An 18,242-nucleotide genomic window follows, 5' to 3' on the forward strand; every position below is an offset into this window, starting at 1 on the left:
TTCTGATCCCCATCTGTAAAGATCGTGTCAGACAAGTTTGATACAATCATAAATCACATCATTCCGAAGCTTTATCAATTTCTTTATATCTGTCTGTTGCCCAAGTTCAAGGAAGGCGTTACTGACTGATATACAAAGGTTGATAATAGTATTGTACTATACTTCGGTCTGTATCTTATCGCCTATAGATTTTGATTTTGTCGAGGTCATTTCCGCAGTGTGTAGCCAATATTTAACAGTAAACTTACATGAGTACCAAGTGACTAAAACTTCTACCTAACTTCCATTCCCCCCACCCCCTGTGGATGCAGCAATTTGTAGATATGTAATTGAAGAATGAAATTGCCAGTCACTTCCTGTGTAAGATAAGTCTCAGCTTGGATGGTTGAGTGGCACAGTAGTTACACACCCCTCCTCACCTTGACATCTGGGGTTCAATTTTCTTACTAGACATGAAAAGGTATGGGGTCACCTGCCTGGCCATATCAGTTTTCCCAAGGTACTCACGTTTCCTCTCACAATAAGATCCCTTATGCGCTTCCAATCAGGCCAATTGTTTCCCAATTGTTGTAAGGGTCCAGGGTGGAGGGTGGGCCATTTCCACCTGTCTCTCAAATACCATACATAGGATGGATATGTCGGCTAATTTAACTTATGACTTCTGTATTTTCTACATAAATTTCCATGTTTTGAAGTATTTCAACTAGTTCCTGATAATGGAAGTCAAATATTTTAATATTTATTAATTGTGGTAGCACAGTGTATGACAGTCTACAACAGAAATACACGGCAGTTGATATGACTGATTAAAGAGGAGACAACAAAGTAATGATAATTATTTTTGTGTGAAATTGATCAGCAAATAAATGAACTGTTAGACTAAAGGAACGCCGAAAATGAGTTACATATGCATTTATTTCAAAATTTCAGCTTTCATACAATTAAAATCTGCTAATTTACTGTAACATCAAGACCATGTTTCTGCTTGGTATCGTTTCTTCTGGTCGAGTTGGAGAAGGTATTTATCTGCCTCCTCCACTGTTCTGTTTCCATATTTCTGTATAGCATCCTTCAAGGCATCTCTCACGTCATCTGGCATACGTTTTGCATTTCTACAAACAAAACAGGATGTCAACAAGCTTTTTTTCATTCTCACTTTTTTTGCTTTTATGTTTCGAGTATCACACAACCCAACTTCATTTACCTTTAAAATCACACGCTTCAAAAGAAATATTAAAATATTATACATTGAATTGAAGTTCATATCTAAAATTTTATTAAGTAGAGAAAATTATTATTGTCTAGAGTGTTTTGTGTTGCTCTTAATTTTCTCTCAAAACTTTTTGTAGCAAAATGAAATTCTGAACAAAATGCTCTTGGAAATTGCATTTCAAAACAATCTTTATAAAAGTTTGGAATATCACGACAAAGATACTGAGGATGTACCCTGCTATGTAGAAGTAAGCATTGTGTTTGTCTAGAAGGTTCCACAGGGTCTCGCCATTCTCCTGGATACGGTGCTGGACATACACCTTGTCCTCCTGAAACAGAAAATATAAATTAAATCAAGCAAAGAGTACAACTTCCTTCACAAGTTATTTAAAATGTTAGACACTCTAACATCATTGTGGAGACAAACATAGTTGCAAGCCGTCACAATGTTCTGGTAAAACGATAGATTCCCAATGTCTCTTTGTTTTAAAATTATTGCTGATCTTTTAATGACTGATTTTGTACCAAAGGCAGCCATATGGTTTTCCCTGCATTCTAATAAAACCTATCTACTCCTCAGGTTTATATTTATACCACATGCCAACTTTAATTGAAATGATAATGCTGGTGACAATATAAATATGGTGTTTCAATAGTGAAATATTGTTAAAAATTCTAACAAGTGCCTGTAGGAAGAAGATATGTAGCAATGATTTATGTCCTTTTTTTAAAGATAAGGTATCGGATAGAACTTGGGAATATAGTCAGGAATGATGTGGTGAAATGGTCTTATAGAGTGGACCTGTATCACTGACTTATGTGACCACGTTACTGGCCTGTAGTTTTACTGACCTGATCTCTTGAGAAGGCAGTGTACAGGGTAAGGAGACCTCTTTCCATCAATAATGTCCATTCAGTCTCACAGAAGAAGTCCTTCTTTTTATTACGACAGCCAAAGTACAAGGTATTACCTGCAATAACACAGTCAAGATAGTTTACCTAGGTGAGTTACTAAGCCCTCTGTCCACAAGCTACATCCTCACTTATCTAACGGTTAAAATACTATCATTATCATAGTATCGGTTATCACCAGCATACAAAGTGCACATGTTAAAAACACCCCCCAGAAATTATGAAATTAAACAAAGCTTTATGTTTTTAAGTGCCTGCTTCCATATAGAAAAGATGTGCAAGTATGCTTACTAAACAGATCTTTCTAAATATTGGGAAAAAACATGACTTATTTAGCATAGATCCAAAGTATGTAAGTTGTGCTGGTGCTGTCCTACCTCCAATTTGCTTACTACTTCTTTCTTGGATGAAACTTCTGAAAGGGGCACATCCTGTCCCTGAAATCAACAATAATCAATGTTTTTCCTTTTTAATACAATTTTACATTTAACATCTTGTTTCTGATTCTTATCCTATGAGAGTTTGGACAAATTCCTACTTCAGTTTATACCATATGTCCGTTAGTAAAATTTCCTTATTATCAAAAAATTTAATTTGTGGATGGAATCTGTGGATTTTGTCTGGATTGAAAGAGACTTTTGCATAATGCATAAGTATACTAAGGCACATTATAATTTGTTCTATTCAGGAATGATATCAAAATCCCACTGTAGACTACAGGGTAGTAAAGTCTTCCTGTATCTTTCTGAATTATATACAAGGTAGCCATAGAAGGGTTAAGGCCATGTTTAACACACTGCACTAGTGGCAAAATAACATTAACAAGATTATTCAGTGAATTACAGTCCCCTACCAACACACCACCCTGACACGTAAAACCCTACCACCACCCCGACACGTAAAACCCTACCACCACCCCGACACGTAAAACCCTACCACCACCTCGACACGTAAAACCCTACCACCACCCCGACACGTAAAACCCTACCACCACCCCGACACGTAAAACCCTACCACCACCTCGACACGTAAAACCCTACCACCACCTCGACACGTAAAACCCTACCACCACCTCGACACGTAAAACCCTACCACCACCTCGACACGTAAAACCCTACCACCACCCCGACACGTAAAACCCTACCACCACCTCGACACGTAAAACCCTACCACCACCTCGACACGTAAAACCCTACCACCACCTCGACACGTAAAACCCTACCACCACCTCGACACGTAAAACCCTACCACCATCTCGACATGTAAAACCCTACCATCACCTCGACATGTAAAACCCTACCACCATCTCCACATGTAAAACCCTACCACCATCTCAACATGTAAAACCCTACCACCACCTTGGCATGTAAAACCCTACCACCACCTCGACACGTAAAACCCTACCACCACCCCGACACGTAAAACCCTACCACCACCTTGACATGTAAAAACCTACCACCACCCCGACATGTAAAACCCTACCACCACCTCGACATGTAAAACCCTACCACCACCTCGACATGTAAAACCCTACCACCACCTCGACACGTAAAACCCTACCACCACCCCGACATGTAAAACCCTACCACCACCCCGACATGTAAAACCCTACCACCACCTCGACATGTAAAACCCTACCACCATCTCGACATGTAAAACCCTACCACCACCTCGACATGTAAAACCCTACCACCATCTCGACATGTAAAACCCTACCACCATCTCGACATGTAAAACCCTACCACCACCTCGACATGTAAAACCCTACCACCACCTCGACATGTAAAACCCTACCACCACCTCGACACGTAAAACCCTACCACCACCTCGACACGTAAAACCCTACCACCACCTCGACACGTAAAACCCTACCACCACCTCGACACGTAAAACCCTACCACCACCTCGACACGTAAAACCCTAACCCCTACCACCACCTCGACATGTAAAACCCTACCACCACCTCGACATGTAAAACCCTACCACGACATGTAAAACCCTCGACATGTAAAACCCTACCACCACCTTGACATGTAAAACCCTACCACCACCCCGACATGTAAAACCCTACCAACACCTCGACATGTGAAACCCTACCACCACCGCGACACGTAAAACCCTACCACCACCACGACACGTAAAACCCTACCACCACCCGACACGTAAAACCCTAAAACCTACCACCCCCCGACATGTAAAACCCTACCACCACCCCGACATGTAAAAACCTACCACCACCTCGACATGTAAAACCCTACCACCACCCCGACATGTAAAACCCTACCACCACCTTGGCATGTAAAACACTACCACCACCCCGACATGTAAAAACCTACCACCATCTCAACATGTAAAACCCTACCACCACCCCGACATGTAAAACCCTACCACCACCCCGACATGTAAAACCCTACCATCACCTCGACATGTGAAACCCTACCACCACCTCGACACGTAAAACCCTACCACCACCTCGACACGTAAAACCCTACCACCACCTCGACATGTAAAACCCTACCACCACCTCTACATGTAAAACCCTACCACCACCTCGACATGTAAAACCCTACCACCACCTCTACATGTAAAACCCTACCACCACCTCGACATGTAAAACCCTACCACCACCTGGACACGTAAAAACCTACCACCACCTCGACATGTAAAACTCTACCACAAGTGTAAGTTCCAGCAACTAGTAGAGTAACAGACAGATATCACATGATCATGGTAGGTGATAGGTCAAGCTGTAGGTCAGAGTGACCTACTTTTGATATTGTATATCATAACACCCCATCTCACCAAGGTGAACCCATACCACATGTATTAAGTCTCTGTGACAGGAAGTGTAGGAGATAGACCCTGGACAAGACAATGGAAAAATGGAACTCAAATTTACAGAAATTCTTACCTGGTCCCACCATAATTACAGGTGTCGCAGGGTCCTTAGGAAACGTGATGGTGCCTGGTTTGACCCACACAGGTACATGAACATCCTTAGTGGGGTCTAAACTGGCTAACCAGGTTGAACAGACACCTTTTCGGGGACGGAAAAGCTTGGTTCGATACTGAACGACAGCCAGTAAAATCTGGATCTCTCCAGGATGTGCCTTTAGAGATGCAATTGATAACATTTTTATATGCTTTTTAACATGAACCCATGATTGTAACAGCTTTCAATAACATTTACCAAGTAACCCAGAATGCCAAATACCAATATAAATGTTTTTTTCATGAAATGCCCTTACCTGCAGGGATGATGCTATAGAAAATGTTCTTGGTTGTAGCTGTGGAATCACATCAAACAGATACTCAAATGGAATGTTTGCACTGGTGTGGGGGAAATCCTGCAGCACCTGTTCAACAACACATCAAGGTTTCAATATAGATATCAAATAGGCAGAGTGTTCTTACAGGCAGTTAGATTTTAGAAAGGTTTCACAAATACTGCACATAACATGTATTTGGGTTTTGGTTGTCCTACCATATAATTATCTAAGGTATGACTGTATTGGTTTGTAGGCTTATATAATTTTCTGTTACCATTGAAGTGTTTTGTTAATTCAGTGTAACTATATGAGTGATTTACCTCCAATATTGTCCTCCTCACACGGTTACAGTAACTATACAGTTCTTCCTGAAACGAGACCAATTCATGTACTGGTACAGGTGTACTGAAGTCCTATTTCAAATAGAATAATTCATATACTGGTACATGTGTACTGAAGTCATATTTCAAATAGAATAATTCATATACTGGTACAAGTGTACTGAAGTCATATTTCAAATAGAATAATTCATATTGGTACAAGTGTACTGAAGTCATATTTCAAATAGAATAATTCATATACTGGTACATGTGTACTGAAGTCATATTTCAAATAGAATAATTCATATACTGGTACATATGTACTGAAGTCATATTTCAAATAGAATAATTCATATACTGGTACATGTGTACTGAAGTCATATTTCAAATAGAATAATTCATATACTGGTACAAGTGTACTGAAGTCATATTTCAAATAGAATAATTCATATACTGGTACAAGTGTACTGAAGTCATATTTCAAATAGAATAATTCATATACTGGTACATGTGTACTGAAGTCATATTTCAAATAGAATAATTCATATACTGGTACATATGTACTGAAGTCATATTTCAAATAGAATAATTCATATACTGGTACATATGTACTGAAGTCATATTTCAAATAGAATAATTCATATACTGGTACATGTGTACTGAAGTCATATTTCAAATAGAATAATTCATATACTGGTACATGTGTACTGAAGTCATATTTCAAATAGAATAATTCATATACTGGTACATATGTACTGAAGTCATATTTCAAATAGAATAATTCATATACTGGTACATGTGTACTGAAGTCCTATTTCAAATAGAATAATTCATATACTGGTACATGTGTACTGAAGTCATATTTCAAATAGAATAATTCATATACTGGTACATGTGTACTGAAGTCATATTTCAAATAGAATAATTCATATACTGGTACATATGTACTGAAGTCATATTTCAAATAGAATAATTCATATACTGGTACATGTGTACTGAAGTCATATTTCAAATAGAATAATTCATATACTGGTACATGTGTACTGAAGTCATATTTCAAGTAGAATAATTCATATACTGGTACATGTGTACTGAAGTCATATTTAAAATAGAATAATTCATATACTGGTACATATGTACTGAAGTCATATTTCAAGTAGAATAATTCATATACTGGTACATGTGTACTGAAGTCATATTTCAAATAGAAAAATTCATATACTGGTACATGTGCACTGAAGTCATTTCAAATAGAAAAATTTATATACTGGTACATATGTACCGAAGTCATATTTCAAATAGAAAAATTCATACACTGGTACATATGTACCGAAGTCATATTTCAAATAGAAAAATTCATATACTGGTACATGTGTACTGAAGTCATATTTCAAGTAGAATAATTCATATACTGGTACATGTGTACTGAAGTCATATTTCAAATAGAATAATTCATATACTGGTACATGTGTACTGAAGTCATATTTCAAATAGAATAATTCATATACTGGTACATATGTACTGAAGTCATATTTCAAATAGAATAATTCATATACTGGTACATATGTACTGAAGTCATATTTCAAATAGAATCATTCATATACTGGTACATGTGTACTGAAGTCCTATTTCAAATAGAATAATTCATATACTGGTACATATGTACTGAAGTCCTATTTCAAATAGAATAATTCATATACTGGTACATGTGTACTGAAGTCATATTTCAAATAGAATAATTCATATACTGGTACATATGTACTGAAGTCATATTTCAAATAGAATAATTCATATACTGGTACATATGTACTGAAGTCATATTTCAAATAGAATAATTCATATACTGGTACATATGTACTGAAGTCATATTTCAAATAGAATAATTCATATACTGGTACATGTGTACTGAAGTCATATTTCAAATAGAATAATTCATATACTGGTACATGTGTACTGAAGTCATATTTCAAATAGAATAATTCATATACTGGTACATATGTACTGAAGTCATATTTCAAATAGAATAATTCATATACTGGTACATGTGTACTGAAGTCATATTTCAAATAGAATAATTCATATACTGGTACATGTGTACTGAAGTCATATTTCAAATAGAATAATTCATATACTGGTACATGTGTACTGAAGTCATATTTCAAATAGAATAATTCATATACTGGTACATATGTACTGAAGTCATATTTCAAATAGAATAATTCATATACTGGTACATATGTACTGAAGTCATATTTCAAATAGAAAAATTCATATACTGGTACATGTGTACTGAAGTCATATTTCAAGTAGAAAAATTCATATACTGGTACATGTGTACTGAAGTCCTATTTCAAATAGAATAATTCATGTACTGGTACATGTGTACTGAAGTCATATTTCAAATAGAATAATTCATATACTGGTACATATGTACTGAAGTCATATTTCAAATAGAATAATTCATATACTGGTACATGTGTACTGAAGTCATATTTCAAATAGAATAATTCATATACTGGTACATGTGTACTGAAGTCATATTTCAAATAGAATAATTCATATACTGGTACATGTGTACTGAAGTCATATTTCAAATAGAATAATTCATATACTGGTACATATGTACTGAAGTCATATTTCAAATAGAATAATTCATATACTGGTACATATGTACTGAAGTCATATTTCAAATAGAATAATTCATATACTGGTACATGTGTACTGAAGTCATATTTCAAATAGAATAATTCATATACTGGTACATGTGTACTGAAGTCATATTTATTTCAAATAGAATAATTCATATACTGGTACATATGTACTGAAGTCATATTTCAAGTAGAATAATTCATATACTGGTACATGTGTACTGAAGTCATATTTCAAGTAGAATAATTCATATACTGGTACATGTGTACTGAAGTCCTATTTCAAATAGAATAATTCATGTACTGGTACATGTGTACCGAAGTCATATTTCAAGTAGAATAATTCATGTACTGGTACATGTGTACCGAAGTCATATTTCAAGTAGAATAATTCATATACTGGTACATGTGTACTGAAGTCATATTTCAAATAGAAAAATTCATATACTGGTACATGTGCACTGAAGTCATTTCAAATAGAAAAATTTATATACTGGTACATGTGTACTGAACATATTTCAAGTAGTAATTCATATTTACATGTGTACTGAATATATTTCAAAATGAATTGGTATCCTAACTACCACATTTTGTACTTGGTAAGTACTGAAGTCATATTTCAAATATAACTACCATACCATATGAATAGAATATCATAACTACCACATCCTATTTTGTACTTGGTAACACTATTTAAACCATATTCATGTGTATGAATTTGGTATCCTAACTACCACACTTGTACTTGGTCATATTTACCATAGAATAATTTGGTATCCTAACTACCACACTTGTACTTGGTAATACTATACCTACCACACCTTGATTTGGTATCCTAACTACCACACTTGTACTTGGTAATACTATACCTACCACACCTTGATTTGGTATCCTAACTACCACATTTGTACTTGGTAACACTATAACTACCATACCATGATTTGGTATCCTAACTACCACATTTGTACTTGGTAACACTATAACTACCATACCATGATTTGGTATCCTAACTACCACACTTGTACTTGGTAATACTATAACTACCATACCATGATTTGGTATCCTAACTACCACACTTGTACTTGGTAACACTATAACTACCATACGTGGATTTGGTATCCTAACTACCACACTTGTACTTGGTAATACTATAACTACCATACCATGATTTAGTATCCTAACTACCACATTTGTACTTGGTAACACTATAACTACCATACCATGATTTGGTATCCTAACTACCACATTTGTACTTGGTAACACTATAACTACCATACCATGATTTGGTATCCTAACTACCACACTTGTACTTGGTAACACTATAACTACCATACGTTGATTTGGTATCCTAACTACCACACTTGTACTTGGTAATACTATAACTACCATACCATGATTTGGTATCCTAACTACCACACTTGTACTTGGTAACACTATAACTACCATACCATGATTTGGTATCCTAACTACCACATTTGTACTTGGTAACACTATAACTACCATACCATGATTTGGTATCCTAACTACCACATTTGTACTTGGTAACACTATAACTACCATACCATGATTTGGTATCCTAACTACCACATTTGTACTTGGTAACACTATAACTACCATACCATGATTTGGTATCCTAACTACCACACTTGTACTTGGTAATACTATAACTACCATACCATGATTTGGTATCCTAACTACCACACTTGTACTTGGTAACACTATACCTACCACACCTTGATTTGGTATCCTAACTACCACACTTGTACTTGGTAACACTATACCTACCACACCTTGATTTGGTATCCTAACTACCACACTTGTACTTGGTAACACTATAACTACCATACGTTGATTTGGTATCCTAACTACCACACTTGTACTTGGTAATACTATAACTACCATACCATGATTTGGTATCCTAACTACCACACTTTTACTTGGTAAGACTATAACTACCATACCATGATTTGGTATCCTAACTACCACACTTGTACTTGGTAATACTATAACTACCACACCATGATTTGATATCCTAACTACCACACTTGTACTTGGTAATACTTTAACTAACAAACCATGATTTGGTATCCTAACTACCACACTTGTACTTGGTAATACTATAACTACCACACCATGATTTGGTATCCTAACTACCACACTTGTACTTGGTAATACTATAACTACCATACCATGATTTGGTATCCTAACTACCACACTTGTACTTGGTAATACTATAACTACCATACCATGATTTGGTATCCTAACTACCACACTTGTACTTGGTAATACTATAACTACCATACCATGATTTGGTATCCTAACTACCACACTTGTACTTGGTAATACTATAACTACCATACCATGATTTGGTATCCTAACTACCACACTTGTACTTGGTAATACTATAACTACCACACCATGATTTGGTATCCTAACTACCACACTTGTACTTGGTAATACTATACCTACCACACCTTGATTTGGTATCCTAACTACTACACTTGTACTTGGTAATACTATACCTACCACACCTTGATTTGGTATCCTAACTACCACACTTGTACTTGGTAATACTATAACTACCACACCATGATTTGGTATCCTAACTACCACACTTGTACTTGGTAATACTATAACTACCACACCATGATTTGGTATCCTAACTACCACACTTGTACTTGGTAACACTATAACTACCATACGTTGATTTGGTATCCTAACTACCACACTTGTACTTGGTAATACTATAACTACCACACCATGATTTGGTATCCTAACTACCACACTTGTACTTGGTAATACTATAACTACCACACCATATTTTGGTATCCTAACTACCACACGTGTACTTGGTAACATCATCATTACCCTTTCTACTTTGTATTACTACAGTTACCTGTCCTTCAGCTGTGCAGAATTCCTCAAGTTTTTCCTTTTCTAATTCATTATCAGCAAAATAGACCAGCAGTTCAAAGAATGAACGTCGAGGTACTGAGTTGATATCCAAGTAATGACGAAGTAGATATTCCACTGTACACACATCAGGCAGGGTGTGGGGCAGAGCAATATCTAAAATATCACACACATTATTGTTTCTCACAAGAACTGGACACTCTATTTATGCTATTTACATCAAGATCACTTCATTATTTGCTTTCTTAAGAAAATATTTACTTTCATATAATGGAGGGCTAGGAGAATGGTTCTACCTACTGTACAACAACTCTGCTCATATTCCTTAGCTTTGGTCAACATATGACAGAGTATGGCGTTTTGTTATCTTGATAAGTTTTCCTAGCCTTTCTAAATCAAATACAATAAAATTGATTTTGCACATCAAATATGGAGGAATGATTTAACTTTTAGAGCTCCACCTCATTATCTCCATTTTACAAAATCACAGAATATATACTTTCATGTAGTTTAGAGATTTTACACTTGTTTAGCAGATGTTTAATTTCTTGAATCACAGCTTGAATCCAAAAATATTTTCAAGCTCTGGAACTTTAAAATAAGGATTGAAAATATCTAGTTCGATAATTTCTGAGTCCATTGTGATTTTTATCCCAAATTTCACTGCAAATGCAGCACAAATTCAGATGTGCGGACATCACTGTTTGAAGGTGTAGTTCTTACTTGGATCATTTTGCTGAATAGTGAATGAAGTATCAGGTGAAAGTCTCATGTGTTGTATAAACTCATCTACACTTTCCTGAGAATTCTGTGGTGCCAGTAAGGCCACATATCCGGGAGAGAAACTGAAAAATAAATCAGAAATCAGAAAAACTTTATTCAGAAAAAAAATGGAAGTAGCATCAGCCAAACACTATGTCTGTAAATACTTCCATCAGCCAAATACTATATCTGTAAATCTGCTTACCTCACTATCCTGTTAGCACTAATCTGATTACCTCATTATCTTGTCATCACTTATCTGGTTATCCCAGTACCCAGTCACCACAGGTCTGATGCCCTGTTATCCAGTCACATCAGGTCTGATGCACTGTTATCAAGTCACATCAGGTCTGATGCCCTGTTATCCAGTCACATCAGGTCTCATGCCCTGTTATCCAGTCACATCAAGGACTGATGCCTTGTTATCAAGTAACCACAGGTCTAACGCCCTACTTTACAGTCATCACAGGTCTACTGCCCTGCTATCCAGCCACCACAGGTCTGATGCCCTGTTATAAAGTCACCACAGGTCTGATGCCCTGTTATCCAGTCACATCAGGTCTGATGCCCTGCTATCCAATCACCACAGGTCTGATGCCCTGCTATACAGTCACCACAGGTCTGATGCCCTGCTATCCAGTCACCACAGGTCTGATGCCCTGTTATACAATCACATCAGGTCTGATGCCCTGTTATCCAGTCACCACAGGTCTGATGCCCTGTTATCCAGTCACCCCCAGGTCTGATGCCCTGCTGGCCAGCCACCACAGGTCTGATGCCCAGTTATCCAGCCACCACAGGTCTGATGCCCTGCTGTTCAGCCACCACAGGTCTGATGCCCTGCTATCCAGTCACCACAGGTCTCATGCCCTGCTATCCAGTCACCACACGTCTGATGGCCTGTTATCCAGTCACATTAAGGAAGGTGGTCCTACACTATATGAATTTTACTGTGTTTGTAATGTTTTAGAAGTCTGCCAAAATTACTTAATATACATTTGTAAAGTCCCTTTTGCTAACCTTATCCTTACCTTTTGGCCAGCATCATCACACCTTCTCTTTTTTTATTTATTGTGGGAGTTGAACATTCTCACACAGGCCATTTTAAGGGGTGTGTGGGAAATATGAAATAATTGTCTCAAGCTAGTTAAGTTGATGATTATACATTGCAAATATTATATATCCTTACCAGATATTTGAACCCTGAATATCCAGTCTCACCAAGCGAACATCTTGGAAATGGTCCTCACTTGTAACTCTGTCATTTGAAATCAAACGTGCATAAAATGGATTTGATTGGCTGTAGTCACTGTTTCCATGGCTACCAAGTCTAAACCCAGACAGATCTTTAACTTTGCTGGAGTCATCAGAATATATCACCTTGTACCTTGGAGGTGGTCTGTTTGGAACAACATGAATTAAGAATATATCATTTTTATATCCATGAAAAATTTAGTGAAGGTAACAGTTCTAATGCTGTCAATTCTACAAAGCTCAAATGAAACTGAAGGGACAAAAAATACTTGGTCAGTGTTACACAAGTTTCTCACAATCATAATAATTAATATGACCATGTAAGTAGAAATAAAATTGATTAGCATCACAACATCATTACTATATAGACAGAAGACTTCATGAATTGACTTTTGCTTCACTGGTAACAACAAAGTAGTATTCACATGACATACAAAAGGTAAAACAAATGGGGTATCAGCAGATACAAACTAACACAAATGATAGATAGATACACCTTGTACTGTTGTAGTAGTGATTACACCTAGTACTGTAGTAGATAGTGATTACATCTAGTACTGTAGTAGATAGTGATTACACCCAGCACTGTAGTAGAGAGTGATTACATCTAGAACTGTAGTAGATAGTGATAACACCCAGTACTGTAGTAGATAGTGAATACACCCTGTACTGTTGTAGATAGTGATTTTATCTAGTACTGTAGTAGATAGTGATTACACCCAGCACTGTAGTAGAGAGTGATTACATCTAGAACTGTAGTAGATAGTGATAACACCCAGTACTTTAGTAGAAAGTGAATACACCCTGTACTGTTGTAGATAGTGATTTTATCCAGTACTGTAGTAGATAGTGAATACACCCTGTACTGTTGTAGATAGTGATTTTATCTAGTACTGTAGTAGATAGTGATTACACTCTGTACTGTATTAGATAGTGATTACACCCTGTACTGTTGTAGATAGTGATTTTATCTAGTACTGTAGTAGATAGTGATTTTATCTAGTACTGTAGTAGATAGTGATTTTATCTAGTGCTGTAGTAGATAGTGATTACACCCTGTACTGTTGTAGATAGTGATTACACCTAGTACTGTAGTAGATAGTGATTACACCCTGTACTGTTGTAGATAGTGATTACACCCAGTACTGTAGTAGATAGTGATTACACCCTGTACTGTTGTAGATAGTGATTACACCCAGTACTGTAGTAGATAGTGATTACACTCAGTACTGTAGTAGATAGTGATTACACCCAGTACTGTAGTAGATAATGATTACACCTAGTACTGTAGTAGATAGTGATTACACCCAGTACTGTAGTAGATAGTGATTACACCTAGTACTGTAGTAGATAGTGATTACACCTAGTACTGTAGTAGATAGTGATTACACCCTGTACTGTTGTAGATAGTGATTACACCAATACTGTAGTAGATAGTGATTACACCTAGTACTGTAGTAGATAGTGATTACACCCAGTACTGTAGTAAAAAGTGATTACACCCAGTACTGTAGTAGATAGTGATTACACCCAGTACTGTAGTAAATAGTGATTACACCCAGTACTGTAGTAGATAGTGATTACACCCAGTACTGTAGTAAATAGTGATTACACCCAGTACTGTAGTAGATAGTGATTACACCCAGTACTGTAGTAAATAGTGATTACACCCAGTACTGTAGTAGATAGTGATTACACCCAGTACTGTAGTAGATAGTGATTACACCCAGTACTGTAGTAGATAGTGATTACACCTTGTACTGTAGTAGACACCCATACACCCAGTACTGTAGTAGATAATGATTACACCTAGTACTGTAGTAGATAGTGATTACACCCAGTACTGTAGCAGATAGTGATTACACCCAGTACTGTAGTAAATAGTGATTACACCCTGTACTGAAACACAGTACAGCAGTACTAAGGAATAGTACTCAGTAATTATCAGGAAGAAAGTGTGTTGCAGTTTTCATTGAAAACTAAAAAAATCTTATATTGGAAAAAAAATACTTTCATCATCGACATATATACCAGTATTTGATAGCCATCAATAGTATAATACATATGATAACACAAGTGTATTCTCACATGAGCAGGCCAAATCCTCACAACTTTCATCCACTAACACCCAAAAAGGTTTAGAAGGAGATGGAAGTTGGAGTTCTTCGCATGATCAACTATGGTGTTTTTTTCTTGATTTCATACACGTAGCTTGTTTCCCTACAGAATTACATATGGAGTGAATCTGTTACGGTCTGATTTGATGACCACTTTCAGATAGAAGAAGTCATATACGGTATATGTGATCATATTTTTCCTAATTTTTTAACATCAAAATAGCTAGTTCAGTCAGAACACCTGTGTGTTGTCTTACCTTATATGGGCTGGAATTATCTCCAGTCCTGGGGGGAAAGGATGTAAACTGAGAATACGACTCCACAGAGATGCCAACCAAGGGTAGATAACTGCATCTGGCCTGTAAATCAACACAGGCATCAATCGCAAATAAGTTTCCATTATATAAAGCATGTTATTGTGAATAGAATCAGACCCCGTGTTAGATAACAGAGACAAAACCGTGAATAAACGATCACTTTGTTAAACTTCAGAGCTAGATCAATATTTTTATTTGCCTTTCTCTCTATATTTTTATCTGAATACAAGGTATAACATCTTGTCGTTTTAACCTTACCCAAGGTCATGTTGATCATCGGCGAGACCAACAGGCACCAGGCTCTGTCCACCAAGTTGCTGGATTCGTTTGAACAGTTTCTTGCCTATTACATTGAATCTGTGAAAATCAAGAAATTATACAATTTTAATGCAAAATTCCATGTTATAATGGCTACCTGGTATTTCCTTTGAAGAGAGTCTATGAATCACAATGTTTACTGGTTTTGAAGAAATGGTTTAAAGCTTTCTTTCCATTCTTACTTTTGATAAGATGAATCCCCCAGTCCTAATACAGCATACTTGAGATGGACTAAAGAATTGGCAGGAAGATTCTTTCTCAGGATAAATCTCCAAAACAACTAAAACAAACATAAAATGAATCAGTTAAAATCAGTGACAAATTGATAAATTAATGAGATGGCAAGTGAAACTCCTTTTAGTATTACTGTTTACTTATTAACTGTACTGTTCGAAGGACAACATGTTAAAATTCTGTGTTAGATCTTCCAACAGTTACTCTCAACATCATTCATCACTATCACACTATCAACATAATGTCCACAAACACTTGCCTTCATATTATCTGGAGGGTCCCCTTGTCCTGTTGTGGAACACACAAATATCACTAATCCCTCCTGCAGCAGGCTTGCCTGTATGGAAATGAAGCCAAGTGTGATCTCTTCATTCCAATTTCAAACTTCTTCATTGAAACATGTATACATAATGTGCATATGTTGAATACTTAAACATATTATGTGGTATCAGATTGAAATACCAGGCAAAAAATGACACAAGTATGATTGAAAAGCGTGAAAAAAAAAGATTTTTTCCACAATTCTTTACTACAATAACTTACCACTGTGTATGAATCAAGGGACATCACTCTTGTTGAAAAATGTCTCCGCTTGGCCTCCCTGCATATTTTTTCAGCAACATCTTGCGATGTCCCTGTCTGACTTCCATATAAAATCAGCAGTTTTCTGTCCTCCATCCTAATAAAATGACATGTATTGAGCTTAAATGTATACAAAATTCAAACAAATTTATCAGGACTAATGCAATTGACGGTAAAAAATAATCAGAAATTTTCATGGCTCCATTTAAAGTATATTGTTACATGATATTAAAGTACAATTATTCTAAATATGCCAAACCTCAAATCAAGACATAGTCTGGGATTCGCAGAAGTTGATGGAGCTTGACTGTTTTTATCTTTTAAGCAATAGTATCCTACTGTTCAGATCTCTCATTTAATACTAATAACAACAAACAAAAAAACAATATCACACCCTTGTCTACTTATCATAGGCTATAGTAATTTGTTCATGGACAGATTCGGGACTCAATTTTTGTTGTTATATAGAATTCCAAGAGATAGTGTTTATTTTGATTATCACCCTTGTTTGATATAATACCATGGTCATACAAAAGTATTTAGAGGTTGGTGTATGTAAGTGTGATGCAGTCTTTTTTTTTAAATAACTTTTTAAAGCTTCCAATGACACCAGAATCTTAAGCTGAAGAAATACCTTGCTTGTTTATTGTTTAAAAAATGGCATGTGTGATAACTATACTTTAATTTAAGGACAATTTTAATGAATCTACACAAATGAAATGCTAAAAATAATAGATTAAGAAAATATTCATCAAATATGTTAATTTGAAGTGTAAAACACATTCAAGTTGTGACTCAACTTGGGTAAATGAATTTGAAAAAAAGCAAGAAAAACATAAATAAAATAGATGATGTCAAATGAATTCCATAAGTTGGAATGAAAACTTTGACACTGAAAACACTGTTGGATATTTAAAAAAGGGAGGGAAGGGGAGGGGACAGCAACAGGAATTAAAACCCTGGTGTACAAATTGAGCCGAAGATGTACAAGCTACACAAAGTTCCCCTCCTTTTACACATTCAAGGGCTAATCTGCTCATGCGATCAAACATGCTCAGCTTGACAATTCGTGGTTCTTTGAGATGTTAAAGTGTTAAAACTGATGTGCAGGTGAGATGGAATGATAATACATGCATATGACGAGATACTTTGACAGGTGCCCTTGCCACCCCCTCCTTCCCTTCCTTATTAATCAACAGCGGCCGACCAATGGTCATAGAAATCAGGGTCGTTGAATAAAATTAAAGCATTGGGTCTGAGTCAATGGTCAACAGAAAGCTACATGTTCAGAGCTTGGTCAAAGGATCACATGCTGCTGTTTACCTTTCTATTTCATCAGAACGGTACTACTGTCCTTTCTTGTACCGGAAGACACCAGCGGCGC

The 18,242-nt window shown here is 36.3% G+C and overlaps 1 protein-coding gene across 1 annotated transcript; it reads right to left on the minus strand.

Annotated features, from left to right (window-relative positions):
• Positions 1 to 897: 897 nt before the first annotated feature.
• On the minus strand, positions 898 to 18,201 carry LOC132555633 (NADPH-dependent diflavin oxidoreductase 1-like). The gene is made up of 16 exons (XM_060219981.1): positions 18,182 to 18,201; positions 16,820 to 16,955; positions 16,536 to 16,613; positions 16,225 to 16,322; positions 15,983 to 16,081; positions 15,665 to 15,766; positions 13,226 to 13,435; positions 11,998 to 12,119; positions 11,258 to 11,430; positions 5,714 to 5,761; positions 5,373 to 5,480; positions 5,036 to 5,234; positions 2,502 to 2,561; positions 2,065 to 2,183; positions 1,447 to 1,541; positions 898 to 1,112 (listed from the first exon to the last, which is right to left on the minus strand). Exons 2-16 carry the CDS (start codon positions 16,952 to 16,954, stop codon positions 968 to 970), a joined length of 1,791 nt encoding a protein of 596 aa, XP_060075964.1. The 5' UTR covers position 16,955; positions 18,182 to 18,201; the 3' UTR covers positions 898 to 967.
• Between the last annotated feature and the right edge of the window lie 41 nt (positions 18,202 to 18,242).

The sequence above is a fragment of the Ylistrum balloti genome, unplaced genomic scaffold, assembly GCF_031769215.1.
Source record: "Ylistrum balloti isolate Yb309-2 unplaced genomic scaffold, AGI_CSIRO_Ybal_v1 Utg370508, whole genome shotgun sequence".
Classification (NCBI taxonomy): Eukaryota; Metazoa; Mollusca; class Bivalvia; order Pectinida; family Pectinidae; genus Ylistrum; species Ylistrum balloti.

What these genes read in the sequence shown, in the direction of transcription:
- LOC132555633 (XM_060219981.1), bottom strand. Translation starts at nt 16,954, where the DNA reads ATGGAGGACAGAAAACTGCTGATTTTATATGGAAGTCAGACAGGGACA. An exon ending in TGTAATTATGGTGGGACCAG is followed by an intron (nt 2,562 to 5,035) that starts GTAAGAATTTCT and finishes TGTTGATTTCAG; the next exon opens with GGACAGGATGTGCCCCTTTC. An exon ending in AAGTAGTAAGCAAATTGGAG is followed by an intron (nt 2,184 to 2,501) that starts GTAGGACAGCAC and finishes GTGTTATTGCAG; the next exon opens with GTAATACCTTGTACTTTGGC.